At 45.9% G+C, this 25,122-nt stretch overlaps 1 protein-coding gene across 3 annotated transcripts in view; it reads left to right on the top strand.

The window, feature by feature from the left end:
* The window catches only part of HSD17B1 (hydroxysteroid 17-beta dehydrogenase 1), a 165,412-nt gene that overhangs the window by 136,151 nt on the left and 4,139 nt on the right, over positions 1 to 25,122 (top strand). For all 3 annotated transcript variants that reach the window (XM_069634432.1, XM_069634433.1, XM_069634434.1), the window contains one exon: positions 23,439 to 23,622. In XM_069634432.1, the coding sequence (XP_069490533.1) occupies positions 23,439 to 23,622 (184 nt within the window). The remainder of the gene's footprint in view (positions 1 to 23,438; positions 23,623 to 25,122) is intronic.

Below are 25,122 nucleotides of genomic sequence, written 5' to 3'. Positions count from 1 at the left end.
GCCCTTGTTCCCCACCTGCCTCGTCACGCCTAGAAACACTTGAGTATAGGCGCGTTACAAATGCCATATCATATATCATATCATTCCTCACGCCTGTAGACTGTCGTTTATCATTGTGTGTTGGCCTCGATTTATCTCGTTACTTTTCGCATTGATTTTAGAGACGAACATACTCCATTGAACTATCCTTGCAAGCAAATAGTTTCTGATCGGCCGTAATAAATAAAATGAGTAATATTAATGAAGTTCGGCTAGCGAGACTAATTATCATTTTTTTGTTTTCATAACAGGTATTTGATCCCTTTCTGCCACTGCCACCTGTTTGAGACACCGGCGGATGGATTCTTCAGCAGACACCTGCAGCTTCGTGTCAACAACTGGAGCACGATCACCATATTATGGGACGATCGCCAAGGGCCCACATTCCCTTACGCTGTACTAGTGGCTAGAAGCAACATATCAACCTTTTGGCAGGACTAGTGCCTAGTTGATGGAACAGCCTTGCGGTTCACCGTGCTTCCAAAATGATTCTTTTTACGAAAATGAACACCCTGTGTACCATAAAGGAACAGCGCGTGACTCAAGATGAAACAGAACAGTTATTGCGGATACAGATAAAAGAAAATAAATGGCTTCCGGAGTTCATATGTCAATTGCTGAATATTCTCTAAACATTTAATGTCAAATAAATGTACTTTACCAAAAGTACCGTGTTGCTGTTTCATTTTAAAGTACAGTTTCATATTCCGAATTGTGGCGCGCTGTGTTGTGAGTTGATCTGTGTTGGTTTCCGGGTTCTGTGTGGAGTCGCGCAGAAGACGACTGGGCGCGTTTGCCTACGCAGCACAGTAACGTCACGGGGAGAGGCGGGGAATATGAATGTTTTGATAATGTCAGGCTCAGGGGCGGGGGAATTGATTTAGTGCCGCCAAAGCTGGTCAGCCAGGGCGATCGGGGAAAAGATAGGATTATCAGAAAATGGCGGCTCCCTGGTACATGTTTTCGCGTGCGTTCAATGGACGAAAACTCGGGTAAGGTCCATAGGAAAGTTTTCTAAAATCGAGCCACTTAGGCTTAAGAAAACATGGCCGACTCGTAGGGACAATAACATTTTTTACTAGACCATGCCTTTAAATGTATTGATGTTATAATATTGTAATATGATTTTGTCAAACTTCACTATCACCAACCACCACTCACCCTACATGCACACTAATGATGTATGTCACAAAAATTGTCACAGATGTTCACAACACATGTTTTTGAATAATGAATAAGCCTTGATAAAGACCCTTGGGTCGAAACACGTGTCGGCTGACAATTAGGGGATTCAAGAACCCCCAATGTACTATATGTATATGATAACATAAACCAATCACTTGCACAAAAAAAAGCGAAATTACATCGCAGTTAGAATGTGTAAGAACAATTCTTCGAAACCCATAAGCAAGATAGCCAGAACAAACCCCCCTTCTCCTACTCAACAAATGAGGTGTTTGGCTGAACTGCAAACTAGTTACCTGTGATCTTACAATCTGCATTCCACCCAGATGAACCAAAAATACAGAGCCTAGCAAGGTCATTTCCACATCTAGAGCCAACCAATCTTCCACGTATTGGCTCTGCTTCTTCAGGGATTTCATTCAAATGGCCATCATATTTTCTTGTATGCAGATATGGTTTTCTCAATGGGTACGGGCGGGATGATTGAGGTTGGGGTACTTGGCTCCTCCTCTACAGTGGCGATTTCAGCATGATTTTAGATGCCAGGATAGACTGCTCTGGGGACACACCACGTAGGCTCTCGTGCGCAACTAAAACCCTTGCTGTGTGTATGACCCCCCTATGATTGATTGACGCGTGAAGGGCTAAACACCCAGATGAGAGTAGCAATGCCCATAATTTTGCAGTACATGACTCACAAACTAGAATTGGCCTCTGGCTCTTGTCACCTGAACTCATGGCAATGGCTTAGTCAGTGGCAATACTGCCTAGGTCATACTCAGACCACTCCCCTATACTGTTGAAGTTGTGCTTCGGGTGAGCCGAACCCCATTTAACTCAAAGAGTGTCAAATCCTTGGTGCAGTCTTCAATGTCGCAGTTTCCTCCTAGTTTGCGAGAGTGTTAAAACTTGCTTTACTACTAATGCCAGTACAGTGAAAAAACAGAAATGCTTTGGGAGGCCTTTAAAGCATACATAAGGGGGGTTGCTATGTCCTCCAAGTTCAGAGTCCTGAAAGTAATCCGTAAGGACCTATGGGACAGTGAGCTAGAACTCCAGAGTTTGGAACTAGAGCATGCGACAACGCATGCATCAAATGTACTACACCAATTGAGAACAGCTTTGGAAACATTCCGAGCACATGCGGATAGAGAAATAAAACTTCTTTGCACCCCACTGGCTGCTCAGCAATACAGCAATGGTGTAAGACCAGGCAGGACACTGGAGCATCTGATACACTGGAGCATCTGGTACAGCAACATAGAGGGTCCTCGAGCATTCTGTATATTTGCTCGCAAAAAGAGCAACAAGTCTATGCCAGCACTGAAATCAATGCAGTGTTTCGGGAGTACTATAAAAAGCTCTATCCACAACATGACGCTAGTACAGCTGAACAGATAGACAAGCTCTTAGAAGGTGTTGCGGAGGAGCTAGCGCCTTGACTAGTTCCTTCCTCCTCCCCAAGCGCTTTACAATTAGGCAAGACTTCTCTAAGCACTATAGCTCTGAGAAAGCCTTTTTCATGCACACATAATCACACACAGATGTGGCCGGCCACTAAATGAAGATTGCAATTAAATATAAGGTGCAAATAACCATTAGCTGAATGAATTTGTAAATGGTATTCTATGTAGTTTAAAAATCTCAAAGCACGGTAAAGAGCAGAATGCTGTGTGAATGCAGCCTGTGCTAAAAATAGACTGCAGGCTTTGCCTGGTGTTCGCCAGCTCTGCCAGAGCACACGAAGTGGCTGAGCAGCTGTTTCCTGTCCATCAAAAACCCATGTAGACTAAAGACTCAATGCACGACATACAGAGTACTATGAAAAATGAAGTTTTAAGGGGAATTACTGTACCAGATAAAATATGAGTATATTGAGTGAAGTGTGGAGAGTATGGCTGGCTGGGAGGTGTGTTTATATATAAATGTTTATAATATAGCAGAATATGATAAACAGGAGCTACAATGTATTCTTGCATAGGCAGCAGTATGCCAAGTATTTTGTTCTAATTGGAAACCCGGCCATGCAAGAAGGAACCCTGCAGCATCCCTTGTAAGGGTAGAAGGACAGTTCGGAATGAGCTATGCCAGTATCCAGTATCCAAGTTAAATGGTATATAAGGCCCCCTCCTTGGCACCAGTCTGTAGGAGCCAGCCACGGAAGAGGGACAGAATGCTGGTCGGGAAGCAGAGGTCTTTGCCCCCTCATCCTCATTTTCTGCAAAGATTAAATTTGTTATCCTTGCAAGATAAAAGACGCTTGGCCTAATTCACTAGAGGGATGAACTTTAATCTGGTGTGAGTGTGATTAGGGGTACCCGTATATTTAAGGGGTACTCCTCTAAGTTGGGCTACCTTTCAGAGGCCTACCATTAACACAATTGGCGGCTGATGCCAGGGTGAAACTTGACCAACCGCTAACGTCAGAAGAAATCTGCAAGGCCATTGACAGTCTCCCATTAGGCAAAACCCCGCGGTCTGATGGACTTACAATACTATTCTATATACATCATAAAGCCCTCCGTAGTAGCTCACTGCTAGAGGTATGGCGTGAGGCTGAGTCGAGTGGGCGCCTGCCGACAATGATGAAGGAGGCATTGATTATAGTGCTCTGGAAACCTTGGAAAACGGCAGACTATTGTTGCTCGTATGTACTGCTTTCACTGATCAATGCTGATGTAAATATATTCCCAAAACTATTGGCAAATAAGCTTATGCCTCTGATGGCACACATCATACATCGTGATCAATCAGGATTCATTCTTGGGAGTAGGGATGTAACGGTATAACGGTATACCATTAAAGATACCATAAACAACATAATTGAACAATAATAGCCGTCACGTTGTTTATACCGGTATACCGTTTATACCGTTAAGTGTGCTTTTCAATCTGATTTGGAAAGGCTGCAGTAAGCAAGTGCTGCAGTCTTGGTCTTGCACTGTTGGATATACTGTCTGCCTAGGGGGCCTTGTTTGTCAGACAAGAGCATAGGGAAAGTGAGGTCACATTAGTACATGCAGCTTTGATGTGGTCTTTCTCTGTGATAAGAGACGGGTCAAAGATAAGCTGACTTTGCGCAAATTGTGTTGAAAGCTGCCCAGTGCCCGAACCTTTGTGTTCCCCATGCAAAGCTGGTAACGATGATGAGTTGACTGGCTGGCTCTATAAGCATACAAGAGATTCCATTTCATAGACTCCGCCAGACCTGGATTTCATGGGCAAACTAGAACAAAGTTATTTTGTTTCGGGCATTCTTTATTTGAAAGGCAGCATACAGATTTTAAACGTTTTCACACAGTCCTGCTGCTCCGCGCTACAGGTCAGATCTTCTATGGTGATTGTCCCGATTTTCAATTTGCAATTAGCAAGACCACAGGGACATCATGAGGGTGAGCTGAGGGCCTGAACTGAAAGTGAGCATTTTATTTTTCCTTTTGTTCGTATGTAAACAAATGTAATAAAATGTTCAGTGACTTGCAAAACGGTGGAGCCAGGAGCACTTTGCTTAGCAACTACTCAGCCAGCAGGAGCAGAAATGTATCGCTTCAGCCTGGCCCAGCATCATGTGCCATTAGTTCAGTAAGTTAAGGTCCTACTGCACTGAGCAAATTGTAAAAGAAAACGACGGCCATTGAAGTCCTGCATATCGAATTACTCTCCCCAAGGTTTAGATTCAAGGAACTTAAGTTTCTCATGGTTATGGATCGGATAGCCATCCAGTTCTGTTTTAGCTTAGAATTCTGGGATTTGTAGTTTTCTCACCAATTTGAAAGATGGGGAACTACACATCCCAGAATTCAAAGGGGGAATGAACTGGATGCCCTTCTGATTCATGTCTACAAACAACTTTAGCTCTGTAGACCAGGTATGGACTGGCCTTTAGGCAATAGGCGCATGGCCAAACCAAAAATGTGAAATGCTTGTGTGGGCCAGTTTTTTGGGTCAAAGTGGGGCACTTTTTTGACCAAAGTGGGCCAGTTTGATGAGTGACTTGACTATGCGGCTAATAGGATTGACCACTGTTACTGAATAAATATTCTTTTAAATGTACAATTTGCATCACATTTTATCAAAAATCTCCCTTTTGGGTACTATTCAAACAGTGTTCCAAAAGGAATGAATTCCCATTTGCAACTGTGGGCCACTTTCATGTTGGTGCCCGAGACAATTTAATGCCCCAGTCCGACCCTGCTGTAGACTCTGTGAACACTGGGCCTATCGGTGCTTTCTGCTAGTAAATAACATGCCCCCCCACTGTCCTCTGTGTAGATTTGCACATTGGCACTAGAGTTGTTGCTTGGCTTGATCCTTCACCTACCTGCCTTCTGCATATTGCACTGGACTCAAGCAGGCAGGACAGATTCTACATTCAATTTGAAATATCCAGAGCAACGGGGGTGAGATATTTCTCAGGTCTATCCTCGATTTGTGACACCACCCATTAAGGCATTCCTCCGTCTCAACTCACGTGACAAGGTCCTAATGCGCTCAAACTTGGGGAAAATGGTAATGATGGGGCTGTGGTGAGGTGGTGGTCCAGGCCATATTTTTGCCGATATGTATTTTAACTTTGTCATTTTCAAAACTTTTTGTGCCACTATCTTTAAGAAGGTAAATGAACATGTATTGCAAGAATCAGGAAAGAAATCAACAGCGCGCACCAACGCTGTCCCTTTAGGATTACATGGTCAGTGGTGACTCCGACATCAGACCTTCATAATACACCAGGCAGATGATAAACACGCTATAGTGATTAGATCACTATACAACCTTTTGGTGTGTCTGTGTTGGCTATGACATTTTGACAAAAGAAAGACAATGAAATGCACTTGCAGACCGCAAATGAGTGACCTTTCTCCCTTTTAATGAGATAAAGAGTTGTCAAAACAAACTTTTTGTCGTAGCAAGGGGTCATGATGCCCATACCATGTGGTTCCAAAATAAATGCAAGTCGAGGCCAATTTTCAAAGCGATGACCTGTGACTGAGCAGCAAGCTCAATGCTCAAAATTTGCATTATATTACTTCCATTAGTCACTCTTTCATTCAAGGCGATCAACGAGTGAGCGCCATGGAAGACCAATTCTGCAACCGCCTTAGATTCCTGGAGGATCAGCTAAATATGTGCAGAGACAAGTTTCAAAATGCTACCTTGCTACAGCTGGAAAATCCTGCTTGCGTATTCGTAAGTTAACTAAAAAGCATTGACTTAATGGTAAGTTAAAGAACTTCACAATGTAAAAGTTTTTTTTTGGTACAAGTAGTTTCAGTTGGTGCAGTTTTTAATGCCATTCCGTAAACCACACGTGCCTAACACAAAATCGATATGTTAGCAATAGGAAAAATAAATACAGTGCCAAGAAGGAAAAGGATTTATTTTGGGTTGGCGGCTTTGAGGTTAATATATTTATAATGGATAATGTTTTCTAAACATATGTAAATGGGGATTTCCCTGGTTCTATCATTGAATTTACATATAATTAAGTCACACTGCGGAATTCACTCATCTCTGCCATACCAAAGGGTAACATGTCCGTGATTACGGAACACCTTTTAGCCCGCAAGTAAACTAAAGGCTGTAACGTAAAGCGAGAGAGTGCGTGTGTGTGCTCAAGTGCATACTACCATCAGCCTCCATTGATCTGTGGCATGCAGATTATCAAGATGGCAACATGTTCATCTTCACCAGTAGCCAGTGGGGGAGCTAAAAGCCTAAATTACCACTTAAGAAAAGCTATTAAGTTTGCTTTGCCAGTCGCAGCAGGGCTCCCCACCCACCCCCTCTTCCTCTCCACACGTGCGTTTGTGTTTGGTGGAAGCAAGGGGTGGCATTTCAGTGGAAAGTATGTTGAAAAGCCCATTTCTGGCCCCGGGTATCTGGTTTTGTTTGTGATGACAAATCCGACAATTTATGACCTTTTAAGAAAATATTTGTTAAGATTATTTAACTCCACCTGCTATACGGCGATAACCATGATATACCGTAATTTGGCATGGAGGTTATCGTACCGCCATAAAACTAATACCGTGACACCCCTACTTGGGAGATCCACAGGCTTGAACCTACGCAGAGCCTTTATGGTTATGGCCCACCTGGACCCTACGGTGCAGGCGATCTTGGCCACATTGGATGCCCAAAAGTCCTTTGACTCAGTGTCCTGGATGTACATGTACGAAGTGCTCACACATTGTGAGTTTGGTGCCCAATTCATATCATATGTACAGCTGCTGTACTCAGAACCTATAGCCAGGGTATACACCAATGGGATGATATCTGAGAGGATACTGATCATGAGGGGCACTCAGCAGGGATGCCCACTGTCCCCACTTATATTTGCCATCCTCACAGAACCAATTTCTGGTATGGTCAGACTACATCACTCACGTAGGGGACTCTGCGTGGGGGGTGTTACGAATATTATTTCACCATATGCAGATGATGTATTGTTATATGTATGGAATCCTCAAGGCAATCTAGGGCCCATTATGGAAAACGTATCTAAATTTAGGAAGCTATCAGGGCTACATGTGAATAGATCCAAATCCGAACCTTTCCCTCTTAGGTGATGTACAGTACAACCTAAGGAAGCTGGTGACTTCAAATGGTTTCCTACAGGTGTCTCATACCTAGGGGTTACAATCAGTGACTTGAGGGAGTCACCTCATAACTGGAATTACCAAGCTTATCTGCAAACGCTGCAGGGAAAGGTTGACAGCTGGCTCTGGTTGCCTCTCACGATTGCCGGGAAGATGTCCCTACTTAAGATGTTGGTACTTCCAAAGCTTGTGTCCTACTTTCTGAGTATTCCTATATGTGGAAGAAATTATACAGGTGAAAATTTAGTCGTTGTATGAATTTCACTTGCTTAAAGATTGTAGTGAGGTGCAGGGGAGTGTGTAGCAACCCTGACACTAGGTTGCAATTATACAAAACAAGGAACAACGGTGTTCACGATATGTGGAACACTCACGTCTCATGCACACTCTAGGTTTTTTGATGAAACAAATAATATTCAAAGAGTACTAGTATCAGTGTAGCTGGTAATTTGTGAAAGTTTAATATCCACTTGTCTTATTCATACCCAAATGATCTCATAGACTCAATTGCAAATGTGTCATAAGAATTGTAATCACAAGCTTTTACATGCATTATGGGCATATTACAATGGGCCTTATTACGACCCGGGCGGCAAGGGATTACCGGTACCGGTAAGGGCACTGGTGCCGGTAATCCCTTACCGGCCAATTCCGAGGTCCCTTTGTGGGTCCTCCCTCAATGGCTGGTTTTACCAGCCGTTAAGGACGGGACCCGCAAAGGGACCTTGGAGGTAATTACGGTACCGCAATTTGCGGTACCGTGATTACCGCCTTCCCCATTTCCATTGAGCCCTATGGGGGCAAAAATGGGAATGGGGAAGGGCCAATGGTGAATGGGGAATTACCGCCCCACCAACCTTGGAATGGGGCGGTAATTCCGCCATTTACCATGGAGGAATCGGTAAGGTACCGGCGTCAACCATGGCACTAATATCGCCATGGTTAACGCCTGGGTCGTAATGAGGCCCAATATTTCATTCATATTGTCCATGGCACATATCTCAATATAATACATAATTCATCCAAATAATAATGAGCTCTATGCGTTTCGGGATTTGAATCCCTTCACCAGGAGCAACATTTCATCTGGTTTTCATATTGCTTTTCATAATTCTGTCTGTAAATTGTGCATAACAGGGTGAGAGGAGACATTAAACATAGTGCTTATTAGCTAAAATCTTCTTCTTGTATATTTCCGATATTGGATATTCCCTATTTCTGTGGATTCCTACCTCTCGTGGGTGCCGCCTGGATATGCCTATGTGGATACAATGAATGGATGGGTTCCCTGGAATTTCTCAAAAGGTGAGGGGGAGTAACATCACCCAACAATTCATGTCCTAGAAAAATGGAAGTTGTGTAAGTGATAAAAGGATGTCCCCAACTTGGCTCCAAAAAATAAGGTAATTTAAGTTATTATGCAATGGAGGATGCATATGTCCTACCTGATGTCAGGAGGAGTGTTTAAAGTGGCGTTGTGGTTTGCAGGTAGTAGCTTCACTGTGACCACAGTTCAGTCACTGGAAAATGGCGCCTGGGCCATTCTGAAGTCCTCTCTGTCCTTTCAATCTAGATTGTTTAAGTACTATAAATAGGGCAAAATTCTAGCATTCCGCAGCATATTACTGTTTACTATCTGTGTGGCAGTCGAAAGGCACGCTTACCTTTTGTAAAGAAACCTCCTTTGTGCTGATTAGAATGTTTAGGACGTAGACCCCTGGACGCCCCCTTAGAACCTGTATTTCGGTATGTATCTAATTTGATCACCTAGTTGATATGAGGCTATATGTTTTAGTCATCACACGCGGCCGCTGCGCGATGACGTCATTTGGTTACATATTACGTCAATGCGTGGACGTGTAAAGGACCGAGTTCTGGAATTTTTTCCTAAACGCCAGCCGCACATCAGCCAGAACCCATCTAATGTGGGACTGCTGCAGTCATTAGTAAAGGAGGTTTCTTTACAAAAGGTAAGCGTGCCTTTAGACTTTAGAATTATGTATTATATTGAGATATGTGTCATGCACAATATGAATGAAATATTGTAATATGACCATAATACATGTGAAAGCTTGTGATTACAATTATTATGAAAAATGTGCAATTGAGTCTATGAGATCATTTGGGTACGAATAAGACAAGTGGATATTCCACCTTTACAGATTACCAGCTAAACTGATACTAGTACTCTTTGAATATTGTTTGTTTCATCAAAAAACCTAGAGTGTGCACAGATCGTGGACACCGTTGCTTTTGACGAGCTAGATGCCTTGGTATCAAGGTTCCTGTGGCATTCTAGAGCAGTGCGCATGTAATGGTCTAAAATAACAGAGCCTTATGATAAAGGGGGATTTGCGGCTCCAAACTTCTGACTGCACTTTATTGCAGCACACGCACATTATGCGTCATACTGGTTCTCGCCGGATGACACTTATCCTCATAGCCAGATGGAAAAAAATACTGTGATCCAGAGAGATATCAGGCTTATTGCACTGACCCCGACGTATGCCAGCGACTATTTAACCCCATCCGCACGACTACGCTGGCCTGGAAAAGGCTTTACCAACATGGGAAGGTCGAGACACCGTATTGTAGAGACTTGCCACTCTGGGGGGGAAACCCTACCCTTGCACCAATGTTGGATAAGGGGATATCTCAATCATGGTCGGGGACATGGACACTGGGGGGCAATTCCTTACTATCCCTGCAGCCATCCCGGATGCCCATCACATCCCTTTGAGTTTGCTTTAGTGCTTCAGGTTGTGTGCTGCTTTTCAATGCGTATGGCCTGATTTCCCAAAGGAGCCGCCGAATGACCCATGTCTCATGTATGATGTTGCTGATTGGGGGAAAGTGCTCAGTATCTGTGCTGTGCAAGCTGATTGTGTCCAATACCCCACCTGCAGTCTCGAGGGCACATATGTTCCTTTAAGAGGGACTATCGCTCAAATCTGAGTTCAGGGTAATCCAATTTAAGTTATTAAACAGGTTAAACTACAACCCTGCAAGAATGCGTCTATTCCAGCGAGATTGTGAGGCCGTTTGTCACAGATGTAGGGCAGAGGGGGCAACGTACATACAAATGATTTGGTCCTGCCCGATGCTGTCCAACTTCTGGGTAGAGGTATGGAATACGATGGGGAAGATAGTGGGGTGCCAGCTGAAATCATCACAGAGTGTTTGTTTGGACTATACGAAGACCCTGATGCGCCCCCCCCCGGAAACTACTGCATATAGGGTTTTTTCTCGCTAAGAGATGCCTATTGCGACTATGGACTGAGCGGCGTGCCCCCACGTCGGAGCAATGTTGTAAGATGTTGTATTGTCCAACAACATGGAAGAAATGTGGAGGACCATGAACTCTGCATCCTGCCACCCTACAGATATATGGACCAAGTACAAGCTCAATCTGTTAAATGATACCCCCCCACCCATGCAGCTAACTCTAAATAATGAGAGTACGCTGCACGATATACAAGAGGTGTTTCAACTCCAGATGCTATAGTTTGCTTTCCAAGTTGTCCTAAGAAAACGGTCAATTCCCCATGCCTTATTGACTTTTTATTTCACTTTCTGTCTTTGCCTTCTGTTTTGCTTTGTTCCTTCTCTCAATGCAAGACTTACCATATTACAAATGTGGTTGATTGCCTGTTTTGGCTGAGCTTTCATAAATAAAGTTTTTAAAACATCTCAAATGCTTTTATCCACGAAAACCTTTGATCGTTTTGTCACAAATTGATTTTTAGTAACACTGGATTAGCGGGACTACCTCAATCCACCTTAGCCCTGTTAAAAGCTGTCTTCGGTGCTGCTTTTCGCCTGGTATATGGTGCCCGGAAATTTGATCGGATTACTACGATTTTTAAAAGTCTTCATTAGCTCCAGTTAGAAGCTGGAATGTATTTTATATTACTCATTACTCTGCACTTCTTATAAAGCAATTCATGTTCAAACTCCCTCACATCTGGCTGAAAAACTGACGTTCTTGCGGCTTCCCGAGGTCTTTGTAGCCAGGTGCTCTTATGTATGAAAGTACCTAGGTTCGGGTGTTCTTAACCCATTGACCATTTCTTTTTCACGTACTTCTGTTTCCGGTGAGAACGCACCCCCACCCGAGTTACGGGTGATTCCTGATTACTTGAAATGTTGGAAATATTTAAAGGCTTTGTTATGGAATTCCTTCTGGAAGATTTGTGATTGTCTCTTTTCCGTCTTCTATCCGAGCTATGGGGGTTTTATTATTGTGTTACCTCCTGTTTCTATATATCTTTTCAGCCGTGGTGTTGCTAGGTTTGTAAACGATCCCTGAGCTTCTGTCCAGGGCTACCATCCAAAGACCCGGGGCTATAACCCCGGCAGACACGCCCCCCGCGACGCCTTGGCTTTTCAGCTTTATGTCTTTACATTATGATCATTGTATATGTTTTTTTTGTATAGCACCCTGATGCATTCATTCCTTTTTTGGGGTTCATAAAACTTGAAATGTGTGTACGTGTGTGTGTGCTGCTGCTGTGGTCAGAAATCGTGTTTCTATGTCTATTGGTGTGATGTTATGTCAGCAAGCACTAAGTTGCCCATCATTTGTAGTACATAGGGCCAATATAACTATGAGGACTTCACTGGGCATTTTGACATGCTGGCATCTTCCTTCTAAGCTTATTTGCAATGTTATTGCAACACACAAATCATTGACAGTAGTTATTATAGATACACAATGTCATGCAACACAAATATGGAAAACACATGTATGTACCAAGCAGCAGAGAAACAAAAAATGCACTAAATAGAATCATTCGCTCCACTGTGACGTGTTGGCTGGCTGGAGGCTGGCTGGGGAGCCCATCAGTGCTGATGTATGGTGTGCATGTTATTAGCTTACAGCCCGAAAGGTTCCCTCCCTGCCCCTCAGTCCTATGAGGCGGCCTTATTGCTGCATAAACGGCTGCACAAGCAACAATGCCCTCATAGCCTCAAGGCGACAATCAAAGCATAGTAACCAGGGATCAAGTCGAGGGTGCACACTTTATTCAGAGGGGGGACTCAGTCCCCCCCAGCTAAAAGAGAAACATTGGATATACTCTTTGAATTCATGAATTAAAGCAGACCTTGACCGCAGTCGTTAGGTTTGGAGCCGGACATTTCACCACTGCACTATATAACCGATCAAAAATAAAAAACAACTAAAGGTGAAATATCCCATTTCGGTACTGCAAGTCCCAGGGAAAACATTTGTAGTGGTTCGTGGAGTTTAAAACATGCACACCTTTCAACGTTTTCAAAATCACTATTAGAAGAACATATCCACTGCTGGTTTTGTGTGTGTGTTGATTTTATGAAAGGCAAATGCCATCCGTCCTGTTCAATTTGGGTGGTTACGAAAAGCCAATTTAATAAAATGCGCATATTTCACCTTGATATGCTAATTTCTGGCGACGTCACATCCCAATGCGTTTGTTGATGAGTCCCCCCACTTTAATTTTTAGGACTTGACCCCTGATAGTAACATAACAGAACCCACTGAAGAGAAAGGTGCTAGTCTGTCACTGCATATGGAAAGACATACCCCTCGTCTTTCTCACCCTACCAGCCCTGTTTGTCCTTCACCCACTTCTGCCTTTCACACAGTCTAATAAGCTCAGCCTGGAGTGGTAGCTCATGTTGTATTTTCTCTGCATAGACGGCTATGTATTTACTACTAATACTAATCATGTTTTTTTTTCACTGCGTTCAACCATACAACACTTCATTTGTATCCATTATAAAAACCCTTCTGCAGCGGTAGCTCGATGTTGCTCACAAGTGTCCCAGTGCTGAATGTATCTTTGCCATATCTGACAAATGTGCATGTGACTGCATGTTATTTAGCGAGCATGCATTCTACATTTTATTTATTTATTGTCCTAGCTCGAGAGCAGCGGAGCGCTGTACAGAATGTGGGTAGCTAGCATTTGGGCTGGCATCTTTTAATGGTAGCGCATTACTGTGCGGTCTGTGCTCTGGTATGTGCATCCATTGGAATTAGTCCTTGGTTAGGTTTTGTTGAAAGAGCCATGCTTTGAGAGATTTGCGAAATTAAGAATTGTGGGGCACTCACCGGGATAGAGTACCAGAGGGTGGGTGCATGACAAGAGAAGGATTGTTTGCGTGTCTTCTTTTTGCAAACAAATTGTCATTCAAGCCGGTTGTTCAATTGCCTGTGGAGGAGCGTGTTCCACCAGATATGTGAAACTTAGTCGCCAGATACAAAGGTGTGCTACTTGGGACTGCTTTGCAGATGTAGTCATGAATAACATCCTGGCTTGGAGAGGAAGCCAATGTAGGTTGCGAACATGTAAAGTATAGCAGATCTCTCCACTGTAGACAGTTGTCCTTGGGCTTGGTCAGTGGTCGAAGTGTACGAAAAGAAGTAGTGGAACTATGTTCCCTACTGGCCTGCACCTCTCCCCACAAACCCCATTGCCGCACCCCCTCCTATACACAATACAAACCCCAAAACACATGCACCTGCTGGCTGTTTAAGTGCACTGAAAGTGCACGTTTCAACTTCTTTCTACACTTTTATTTTAAAACGAAACCGTTCCGGAACGGTTTCTTTTTAAAATAAAAGTATAGGTGCGGTAAAACTTAATTAAAAGAAGTAGAGGAGCACCGCTCCCGACCGCTCCTGCCCACTTCGAACACTGGGCTTGGTAGACTCATTTGTGATAGTCTGTTCCCACTTGAGCACTGCAACCCATAGAAAAGGGCTTAGTCCCACAAACAGTTCACCCCAGATATCACACAGTCACTGACATAGCAATCCTCTTTGCGCCGGATCACTGCATTGCATGGCTAGAACAATCTCTTTAAGCTACTCATCTCAGCTAGTAATTGAACACTCACCTACATTCTAATTTCTATTTACATGCTATGTAATGCTCTTTTATTTTCAAGTTTGGTCAGACACATCCCACAGTGCATCAAGGACAAAGCAATAGCAGTAGGTGCTATGTAGAGATCAAGTAACATAAACTATCATTCAACAAATACCTCTCCAACGCAGACAGTCCCACTGGGTCTTACAAAATGGCTGCTTTTACACAGAGCTTTCAGCAGTATACATTTGTTCTGCATCACAAAGCTGATGACAGACAACAGGTCCCCTCGCGAATGTATATTTTCAAGTGATGTGACAGAGAGCTAAAGACTTCTAAAGCCAGACCAAAACATGTTCTAACTTGAAAAGGATTGTGAAGTTAGAAAAAAATTGGATAGGGTGTTCATCCATATGTTTTTATTTATTTTATTTTGAATTTTTAAAAGGTGTGAACGAGGCATAACTGATGCATAGAGTTGCCTCAGAACAGGGCAAAATGCAATTTCATGACAAATAAGAAAATATCGTCATCAACAACGTTTATTTTGGGTAGACGACAATATACAAAAAATACACTATAATATGCAAAATATAACGTAACAATCTTTGTGTTTTCCAATGACATTGATTTAGGCCACATACATATATATTAAATAATATATTTTAATTAGTACTCTCTACTTTGAATAATACAATTAAAAACAATTCCAGATAACGCAATATAAAACAATGCAATGAAACAAAGATCCTGAAAAAACATGAAAAATTAGCAGCCCATGCCATATTTAGATTAGTAGGAAAGTGTCGATCCACAACCAAGCCTTAAGAGAGAGAGAGAGAGAGACACACCACGGCTTTGCATCAGTAATCTCAAGAAATGCCCTTCGGCTGGTGCTCTGCCAGGGAGCCCCGAACTATACAGAAGACTTAGTGGGAATGGAGGCCATGGAAGCACTGCACCGTTAACAATGGTGACAGTGCTTCTGTGAAACACTGTGGGCGGGTGCCGTTCCGCTCGCCAGGTCTGACCCTGGCGAGCAGGACGGCACCTACACTGGTGCTGGTAGGCTTGCCATCACCATTGTTTCCAGACCGGCACAGTTGTAATGAGCCCCATAGAGTTATAATGAACAGGATCTACCTTAATTCACGTAATGTGGAAAACTAATCGTGTGGGTGACATTGTATGTGCATTGCTACTCATCCGGGCACTATCAACATACATATGGTGGGTGTACCATGCATTATCTAAGGGGCCATCCCATGACATATGCATGCTTTAGCCCCTGACAGCCTACCTGCGTGTGTTAAAGTTTAGTAGAAGGCATTTAAGTCCCAACTTTCCATTATAACATTATGCATAATGGTCTTATTTAATAGTTTTTTTGCAACGCGCCTAATAATCCGGGATTCGAACCTCTGTTGCTCTCTGTGGTTTTGCTTCCAAGACCAGTGTGTTGCCCCTGTGCTAAACAAACTACCACACCGTAAAATCAAATATGCAACAAAGTAAATGCTAAAACACTATCCCCAAATATTCCACTAAATAAAGCCAATATGGCTCAATGCAATCTTATACAAACATGTGGCTATGCTGCGGCACTGCACCTGCAACCAGTCGAAGTGAAAAAGTACCCTCGGCCCCCATTCTAAATTGTTGACAAACTCTTTTGCATACTGCCAGAAGCACTCTTGGACACACGTGTTGGTAGTACACTTTGTAACAAGCAACTACCATAAAACAGACTTTCCCGATAAACTTCATTACTCCTAGTCCTTCTGTTCCTCGTCCCAGCACTTATCATTGAGGTGTCCCACCTCCATAAAGGAACAATGTTTCTATTTAAAAATCTTCAGGAACCACCCCCTCCATCTCCTGCCTTCCCCAAGACCAAACCGTATGTAAAACTGCCCAATAGGCCCATTCAACACGGGGAAGGGAGAGGAGGGAAACCTGTGCTGGGACGAGGAAGAGAAGGAATAGGAGTAATGAAGATTACTGATAAGTAATCTGAACATTAACTCCACATCCACTCTTCCTCGTCCCAGCACTTACTATTGAGCTGTACCAACTCCAGAGAGAATGGGCCAAGTGCAAAGCAAAACACCAAAAGGCAAATGGAAAATGCAACCCGACCATCAGCAATTTATTGAAATGCACAAATCCAGACAGGTATTTCACAAGAGCGCCACACTCAACACACCCGCCCCAAAACGCCCCTGTCTACCGGCGGTGCACATTCAAATAGTAATGGTTAATGAAAGTGTGTGGATCAGACTAGGTGGCAGCGCGGCAAATGCCAGCCTCACCCCAGGACGCAGCCATCCCCCTTGTGGACCTGCCCTGCACACCAGACAGAAGGGGAGACCCCACAGAAGAGTAAGCCAAAGCGATAGCATCCCTGAGCCAATGGCTGATGCTGGGCACAGACGCCTTCTGCCTGGGGACCGCCCCCTCAATGGTAACAAATAGGCTAGGGGAGGAACAAAAAGCCCTAGTGCGTTCCAAATAGAGCAGAACCGCCCACCTCACATCAAAGCCCAATGCTTCTCCTCCGGAGAGGAGGGAGGGGGGAAAAAGGAAGGAAGAACAATCTCCTGAGCAAAATGAAACCTAAAACCGATCTTGGGAAGAAAGGATGGGTGGCACTTAAGAAACAACGCATCGGGGGAAACCACCAGGTAGGGTGCCTCAAAGGAGACGGCACCAAGCTCCCCCTAACTGCAGCGCCAAAGTGATAGCCAGGAAAACCACTTTCAACGCGAGGATCCAAAGGGAAACCTCACACAAAGGCTCAAAAGGAGCAGACCGCAGAGCCCGAAGGACCAGAGGGAGATCCAACGAGGGCAAACCAGAAACAAGAACAGGTCAAGTAAGAGAAAAACCCCATTGAAGGCAACCCACCAAGGAGTGACCAGCCACAGCTGAACCCCCAAAGGGGCAAATCACTGCCCCCTGAGCCCTCAGGTGGAGACAGAGAGACCCAAGCTAACCCATCTTGCATAAACTGGAGCACAGGAGCCCCAGAACCCAAGGAGGAGGACCCGCCATGACTCAGACACCAGGACACAAAGTGTCCCCAATGCCTCTCATAGGCCCGCAAGGTAGAAGGTCGCCGGTCCCACTGAATGTGTGAAACCACTCGTCAGAGAGCCCCCCAGAAACTAGGGACGCCCTTTCAGTTTCCAAGCCCCCCAGACCAAGTCCTTGGGACCCTCCACCCCTAAGGGGCCCACCACCGGATCCAGACTCCCAGCGAGAGGCAAAATGGGGAGACAGCCAAGTCCAGGAGAAGGGGAAACCAGCACCTGCGAGGTCAAAGTGGAGCAAAAAAGATCACCACTGCCCGAGAGTCCCGCATGTGCAGCAACACCTTCTGAATGAGAGGGAGGGGCGGAAAAGTATACAGAGGCTCCGGTGGCCATGGGGAGGTCAGGGTATCCACCCCCCACGCTCCCAGAGAGGGGAACCGGGAGAAGAACCGGTGGACCTTTGCAGACAGGGGAGAGGCAAACAAATCCACCCAAAGAGTCCACAGAACCCTGCAGATTCTCTGAAACACTACCTCCCACAACACCCACTCCCCCGAGGGGAACACACGGCTGAGGCAATCCGCCACCACATTGTCCCTGCCCCTGATGTGACAAGCAGGCAGCGACGGAAGATGAGACAAGTACAGAGGAGAAGAGTAAGAGAACCCAAAGACGGAGACGTAGAGCTCCCCTGGCGGTTGATACACGTCACAGTGGCAGTATTGTCCGAGCAGAGGAGAGCAGCCTGCCCCACCAATACTGTACAAAAGGACTTCAGAGTCTTGAAGGCCACCAAGAGCTCCCCCACTTGGAGGACCTGGCAGCTTCCCCCGGCGACCACTTCTCCCGCAGCTCCCGACCCAGGGCCACCGCCCTCCACCTTGCTGGCATCTGTGGAACAATGATCGGGCAGGATGTACAAAGCGGGAACCCTAACAGATTGGGCAGGTGCAGCCACCAACGAAGCAGGAGTCTGAGGGAGGGGCCCACAGGGATAGGGGCCTCGAAGTCCAGAGACGACTCCTTCCAGAACCTGTGGATATGGAACAACAGGGGATGTAGATGAAGTCTCGCCAAGGGAATAAGGAAGACACACGCTGCCATGTACCCCTGAGCATGAAGATAATTCCTGGCCGGGGCAGACCCTGAGCCAGAAGATGTATCAGGCAATCCTGCAGCATCCGATCTCTGACAAGGGGAAGAAGCACATGCCCCCCAGCAGTCCAACACCTGGCCCCAATGAACTGCAGATCTTGTGAGGGCAGTAGATGGGACTTCTTCTGGTTAATGAGAAACCCCAGCGATATCAGTAGAGTACAAGTAGACTCCAGGTGATACAGCAGAAGAACCCTCGACCAAGCTTTCAGGAGGCCGTCATCGAGGTACAGGAATACCTGAATCCCCCAAGGTGACGACCGGCCCCAGAACCTTGGTGAAGACCCAGGGGGCGGACTTCAGACCGAAAGGCAAGGTCCAGAACTGAAAATGATCCTTGCCCACCGCAAACCTGAGAAACATCTGATGGGCACACCAAATTGGAACGTACAGGTAGGCGTCTTGAAGATGCAGGGAAACCAGGAAATCTGAGTCCTTCACCAGAGGAATGACCCGCTGAAGACACAACATTTTGAACCTGCGAATAAGAATGTGCCGGTTCAAGACCTTGAGGTCTATAATCAGATGGAAGGTCCCTGAAGGTTTGGGCACAAGGAAGACAACGGAGTAAACCCCCAGTCCCCTCTCCGATAGAGGCACCCACCAAAGGGCCCTCTTGGAGCGAAGTTCGCAGAGCGTCTGCTGCATAGCCAAACTCTTGACAGGCCACCTGGGCTACAATGTAGCAATAGAACACGCCCCCCCCGCTCCTGCTTACCTCCGCCCGGGGTGAGGACCAGCCCGGGCTATGGAGATCCGTATGGGTGAGCCGCTCCACAACACCCCACCGACCCCACCCACGACAGGAGCGGGCAACCTTGAACACCACCCCTGGCTATGCCAGAGGCGGTAGGAGGGAGCAGGCACCCCACCCACACTCAACAGGGGAAATCACAGTGCAAGCTTTATTTGCATAAAGTCAAGGAGTTATCTTACAGACGATCCATGTATCCACCACACCGCAGGTTCTTCTACGCCTGGTGTGGTTTCTTAAGTACACCCCCCCAATACCCTCCCCACCGTCCATGTCCGGAGGACCCTTCGGGTTGAGCCCGGCCCTCCTTACCGTTTTCTCTCTACCCATGGCCATTCTTCATTTACGTTTTGACTTATTCCCAGTACACATTCCCGACACTTTTTTTTGTGTCCTTATTCACGGTACACGTTTCTATCTCACAGACACTTTCTTCATGTCCTTAATCACAGTCACGTTTCTACTGTGCTCTGTGCCCCCGTCCCCATTTCTGTACCAACTCTTCCTCTGTTATGTTCCTGTGCCCTAGTTCTACCTGCCTAACCAACTATCTAATTTCCACGCTAAGTGATCCCGGCTTCATTTCTATCTCCCATTTCCCATCTCGGTGTGCTCTGGTTCACCCTCATTCCCTTCCTCCTTGTTCTCTTTCCCCTTTATCCACCTTAAGTGATCTTACCCCGGTCTACCCCGGTTCTGTTTATCCCTTGCCCTTACACTTCCATCCCCAAGGCTCACTCCTCCTCCCCCTTTCGGTTCTCTTCTCATTTTGCCCGCCCCCCCCTTGCCTCCATGCACTGCTCCCTATAATCCATGCACCCGTGCCCCCGCTGGCCTCCCTGTTTTGTTCTCTCTATTCCCCAAGTAACCCAGTCTCTTCCCCCCCAGCCTTGTGCTTCCCCCCACATACCCCGTGGACTTTTCCGCCCCTGATCCCCTTTGCCTCCCCCGAGCCCTTCCCCGTCCCCACTTATCCTTCCCTTAGGAATTTTGCTTCAGTTATCCCTTCCCCTACTTGTTTTCTTACCAACCTTACTGTGCCACCTTCTTCTTGTTCCCCCCGACTTCCCTTCTTGCCCTTTGCATTTTCTTTGTTCTCCTCTTCCCACCCCCCGCATTTGGGGTTAGAATGCCTTCCAAGCCCCCTAACCCATCCCCTTCTTCCCAGGGCCTCCCCTGAGTATATTACTCCTGGGTGCTGTAGATTTTAAGCTGTTGGCTGAGCAGCCCCCTACGGGTCTGCCAGTGCTTTGCTAAAGGGATCGACATGTAACTCCGCTGGGTGACCTGCAACATAAAACAGACATGTTACAGTTAGCCGTCAAAACCTTGGAATTGGGCGGGAGGGTGGGAATTCCGTTCTGTTGCCGGGAAGGGTGGCGGGGACCGAGAGAGAAGGCCATGCACATGGAGGCCTTTATAGGCCCAACTCCCTCTCGGTCCCATGCCCCCTCCCCCCCCGGCGTCGCCCCGCTCTACTTCCAGCCCTGCCCTCTCTTTGGTCCGCCCACTGTTCCATGTGGGGTAGGCTGGCCAGAAGCCCCCACTAAGGGGTAGCGCCCGCCATGGCCTCCTCTGTCGACACGTTCGCCCGCCAGAGCCAGCCCTGCGCCTTAGTAGGGGGCGGGATTGTCTTCCAATTCAACATTTACCCATTGAAAGAAACACTAATGCTGCCCCATTTGCACACAATACCACTGCCGTCTTGATACACCGCATGCATTTTTTGTTTTTAAACTTTTGAATTTCTGGTAGGCAATGTGCACACTCGTGTACAATAAACCCGGCGCTGCCCTCACCATTGCATTTCTCCCGCAAGCTCATCATCGTGCACGTCTCAGCTTTATACAGGAGCAACTTCGAGTGTAGCCTCACCAAATGAAGGCAATTGTCCTGTGTTGCCATCACAGTGCCGCACACCGCATGCTGCAGTCAACCTTCAACTGCCCCAAATCCACTAGTTCAGTGCTTCTCCGCTACCATAATGACCATGACAAAGGAATGGAACACATTCCTCACAGCTCCAACAGAGCCGCAAAGCAGCACAACATTGTTGCAAAGCTGCAGCTATCGCCAATGAAAGTACGCATCTCCCTATTTACCCACCCAAACAAAACATACGTTTCTGTTCAGGCACCAAAGTCAGACCGCAATCCGGTCCTCGCGTCACCACTTCCCCTCCCACAGCGTTCCCAACAATGCGCAAACTTCCCTGTGAGCCCCCACTACCCGCAACAGGAAAGCGGGGGCACAGTGCACAACCGACACGCTTGGGGGAAGCACCAATCCACGCCAAATGGAAATGTCTCACTCCCCACCCCCACACTTTAACTAGGCTCTCCGCACTGACCCAAACTCCAACTGAAAACATCGAAAAAATGGCTGCAAATCCCATAACATCGATTTCTTTTCTTCTATCCTATTTCATTGCATATATATGCGAGTGAGAACCTAAGGCAAACCTCCTGCCCATATCGCTTCCACATTTATTATCACCTTAACCCAACCCCCCACCACATATTTATATGTGCTGAACTTCGGTTAGAAAAAATCCAATGTTATGGGATTCGCAGTGATGGTCTGTGATGTAATGGGGTAATACCGTGTTTATACTGTATTCCCTCCTCACTAAAGCTGGGACTTTCAGTGAGGCTCTGTACTTATAGCTTGTAATTTGGTGACGGGGCTGAGATTGGATGTCGTCTCTGTGCACCTGGGGCTACTTTGGGCTCATGGGTCTGAACCAAGCCTATAACTGGCCTGTGTGACATTTTGGTTGTATGTTTTACTCGCCTAACCCTCCTTGTGTTGTGCTGTGCTGGGTTCTTCTGCCATTTGAGGTATGAGCTGGAGACCCACTGAGCAGGCTTGGTAAACACTTTGGGCCTCATTTTAGATTTGCCGGTAACCTGGCAGAAGAACATTTTCACTTTTCCTATCTCCTCCCCTTACTTTCTTCTATGCACTTACTCTATCAGAATTGTCCCTGGACCTAGTATGATAGTAACCTTGTCTGTCTCCTCCCCTCTCCCCTTGTTTTTGTTCCTCCCCCAACCTCCAGCACTACCAGAAATGTTGTCAGGCCCAGTACAGTAGTCGCCTGTCTGTTTCCATTTCCTTCCCACTCTCCCCCTCCCTTCATTATCTATGTCTTAGCTCTTGCACTATCTGAAATGTCAGGCCGAGTACGATAGTTAATTTCACGTCCTAATTTCACATCCTTACTGTTCATGGCCTGTAAGAATGTCATTGTATGTTCCCTTGTTCCCTCCCTTGCCTTGAAGGCACTATATAAATAAACTATCATATCATATCATACTGGCAAATGCAGCTACTGTTTCTGCCGCCTGATATCCCGGCAATACCTTCTGAGCTGCAGGGTTCCTAGTGAGTCCTGCAAATTCTATGAAAGGACTTCTTTGATATATCGGTTGATAGTGCAACTGTATCTAAATACATGCCACCCATATTGAGGGAAGGGAAATGATTTCCCAAATAAAAATACACCTAAACTTCTCGTATTCATCTTCAGATCAATGCAGAATCCTCCCTCAATATCCTTTCCACCTAACACATTTTTCTTCGTCATAAAACAACAAATAATTAAGTTTCCTCATGCTGGTCTCGAAGATGACATTCTTAATAACACTCCCAAAATGTTTAATGCCGAAGGCACAATGTGCAGAGTTAAAACAAATGAGCATAACCCCGATCTTCCATCACCTGTCACGTGCAAGTTGTGGATAACAGAATGGATGGCTGTGCCTTGCATGCCCTGGAAATGGATTTAATGTTGTGCTTCTCTCTTGCTACCCAGTGTGAGCCTGATAGAGTGTGGGCCTGTGAACACCAACTTCCTGAACAATGTGCAGTGCTCCGACCGAGAAGACATCACTCTCGAGGGCGTGGATCCAGAGACCAGAGACCTGTATGACAAGTACCGGCAGCACTGCCAGACTATCTTCCAAGATGTGGCCCAAGACACAGAGGATGTTTTACAGGTAATGACAGATGAAGGAGCCTTCCCTCCGTTCCATGTCATTTCATCGCGCAATGTTTTTTCGCAGGGTTTTTTACAGCAGATTTGTTTTACAAAAAAACTCATCAGATTTATTTATTTTATTTTTGGGGGGTTCCCCCACCAATCCCCCGACCCCCTTCAATTTTTTTGATATATTCCCGAACACCCACACCCAATATATATATTTTTCTAACCCCCCCAAAAAGATTCGATGATTTTTTACGTAAAAAAACCTGTGAAAAAACATCCCGCGATGAAAGGACATTGTACCCTTCCCTCTTTGGTATCTCCGCCAAACATCAGGGGAGGTCGAAAAATGACACTCATTCCGGGCAAGGGCTTAATTACTTTTCTTCCATGACCACTAACTTTGTTTCTAGCTTGGAGAGTTTTACAGGACACTAGGAATGAAGACTGTGGTCACCAGCCCATACGATAGTCAAAGCCAGTCAGGTTTCTGGTTTCTTTAAGGATCAGCCGATATAAAAGTGCATTATCAGCCTGTTGACTACCCCTATTTGACACAAAGATGTGCAAGTTCTTCCCCCACAACAGCAGGGCAAACAGTTCTGCCATATTGACACAGGCATCCCAATCTGTGCATTATAGACTACAAAAGTCGGATGCTTCCCCCCCCCCCCACTGTGTGCAAGTGTACACACCAAGGGGGTGGAGATGGTGTTAAGTGCCTCTTGATTCACAAATAGAAAGTGCTTTCAAAGGCATGAAAAAGCAACACATCAGCCTCTCTGGAAAAGGCATGGTGGCATGGTCAACGCAAAGGAGGGTCTTTTCTGACCCTTGTGGACAGGTTCTTTAAACGGGAAAGAAGTGGTGTGAACAACTGCTGTCCTACTTACATTGCTATCCCTCAAAAATGAGCACAAATTCTGTCCGCATCTTTGCCTCTCCAATACCCTTCTTGCTCCCTAAATCCCACCCTACCTGTATGGGCCACAAACCGTGCCAGCACTCACCATTCATGCCAACATGGCGCCAGCCGCCGTGTCCTCAGTCGCTCTGACTCATTCACCGACACATACTTCGGAAAACTTCGCGTTTCACGGCGGCAGGATTCTCACCATTCAACGTTAGGGTCATTAATACCCCAGAAATTGGGCATTACTCCAAATTAAGCCACTTAAAGCAAAGGCATGCCCGGTGCTTTTTGAGAGGGGTAAATCTAAGTGGACTTTCTCTTAGTTATACAGTTTTCTTAGACTTATTTATAGTGGATGTTTTTGGAAACCTGACTAGGTTTTACTCTCTGTTGCGTAGCTGACAGTGGTCTGTACAGACTTTTTTGACCGGGGTGGCCCAAGTCGGCCACTGTCTTATGCAGGGGTGGCATGAGGTACGAGCACACACACAGATAATGATCATAGTTTAGGATAATGGGGTGGCAACTGGGGTGGCCAATCAGATTCCAGGGGTAGCACGTGCCACCCAGGCCACTCCCTGCACATGTCTCTTGTACATG

This window comes from Ambystoma mexicanum, chromosome 13, assembly GCF_040938575.1.
Source record: "Ambystoma mexicanum isolate Mex_15411 chromosome 13, UKY_AmexF1_1, whole genome shotgun sequence".
Classification (NCBI taxonomy): Eukaryota; Metazoa; Chordata; class Amphibia; order Caudata; family Ambystomatidae; genus Ambystoma; species Ambystoma mexicanum.
The sequence above is the reverse complement of the archived record's forward strand: the minus strand, read 5'-3'. Positions and strand labels throughout refer to the sequence as shown.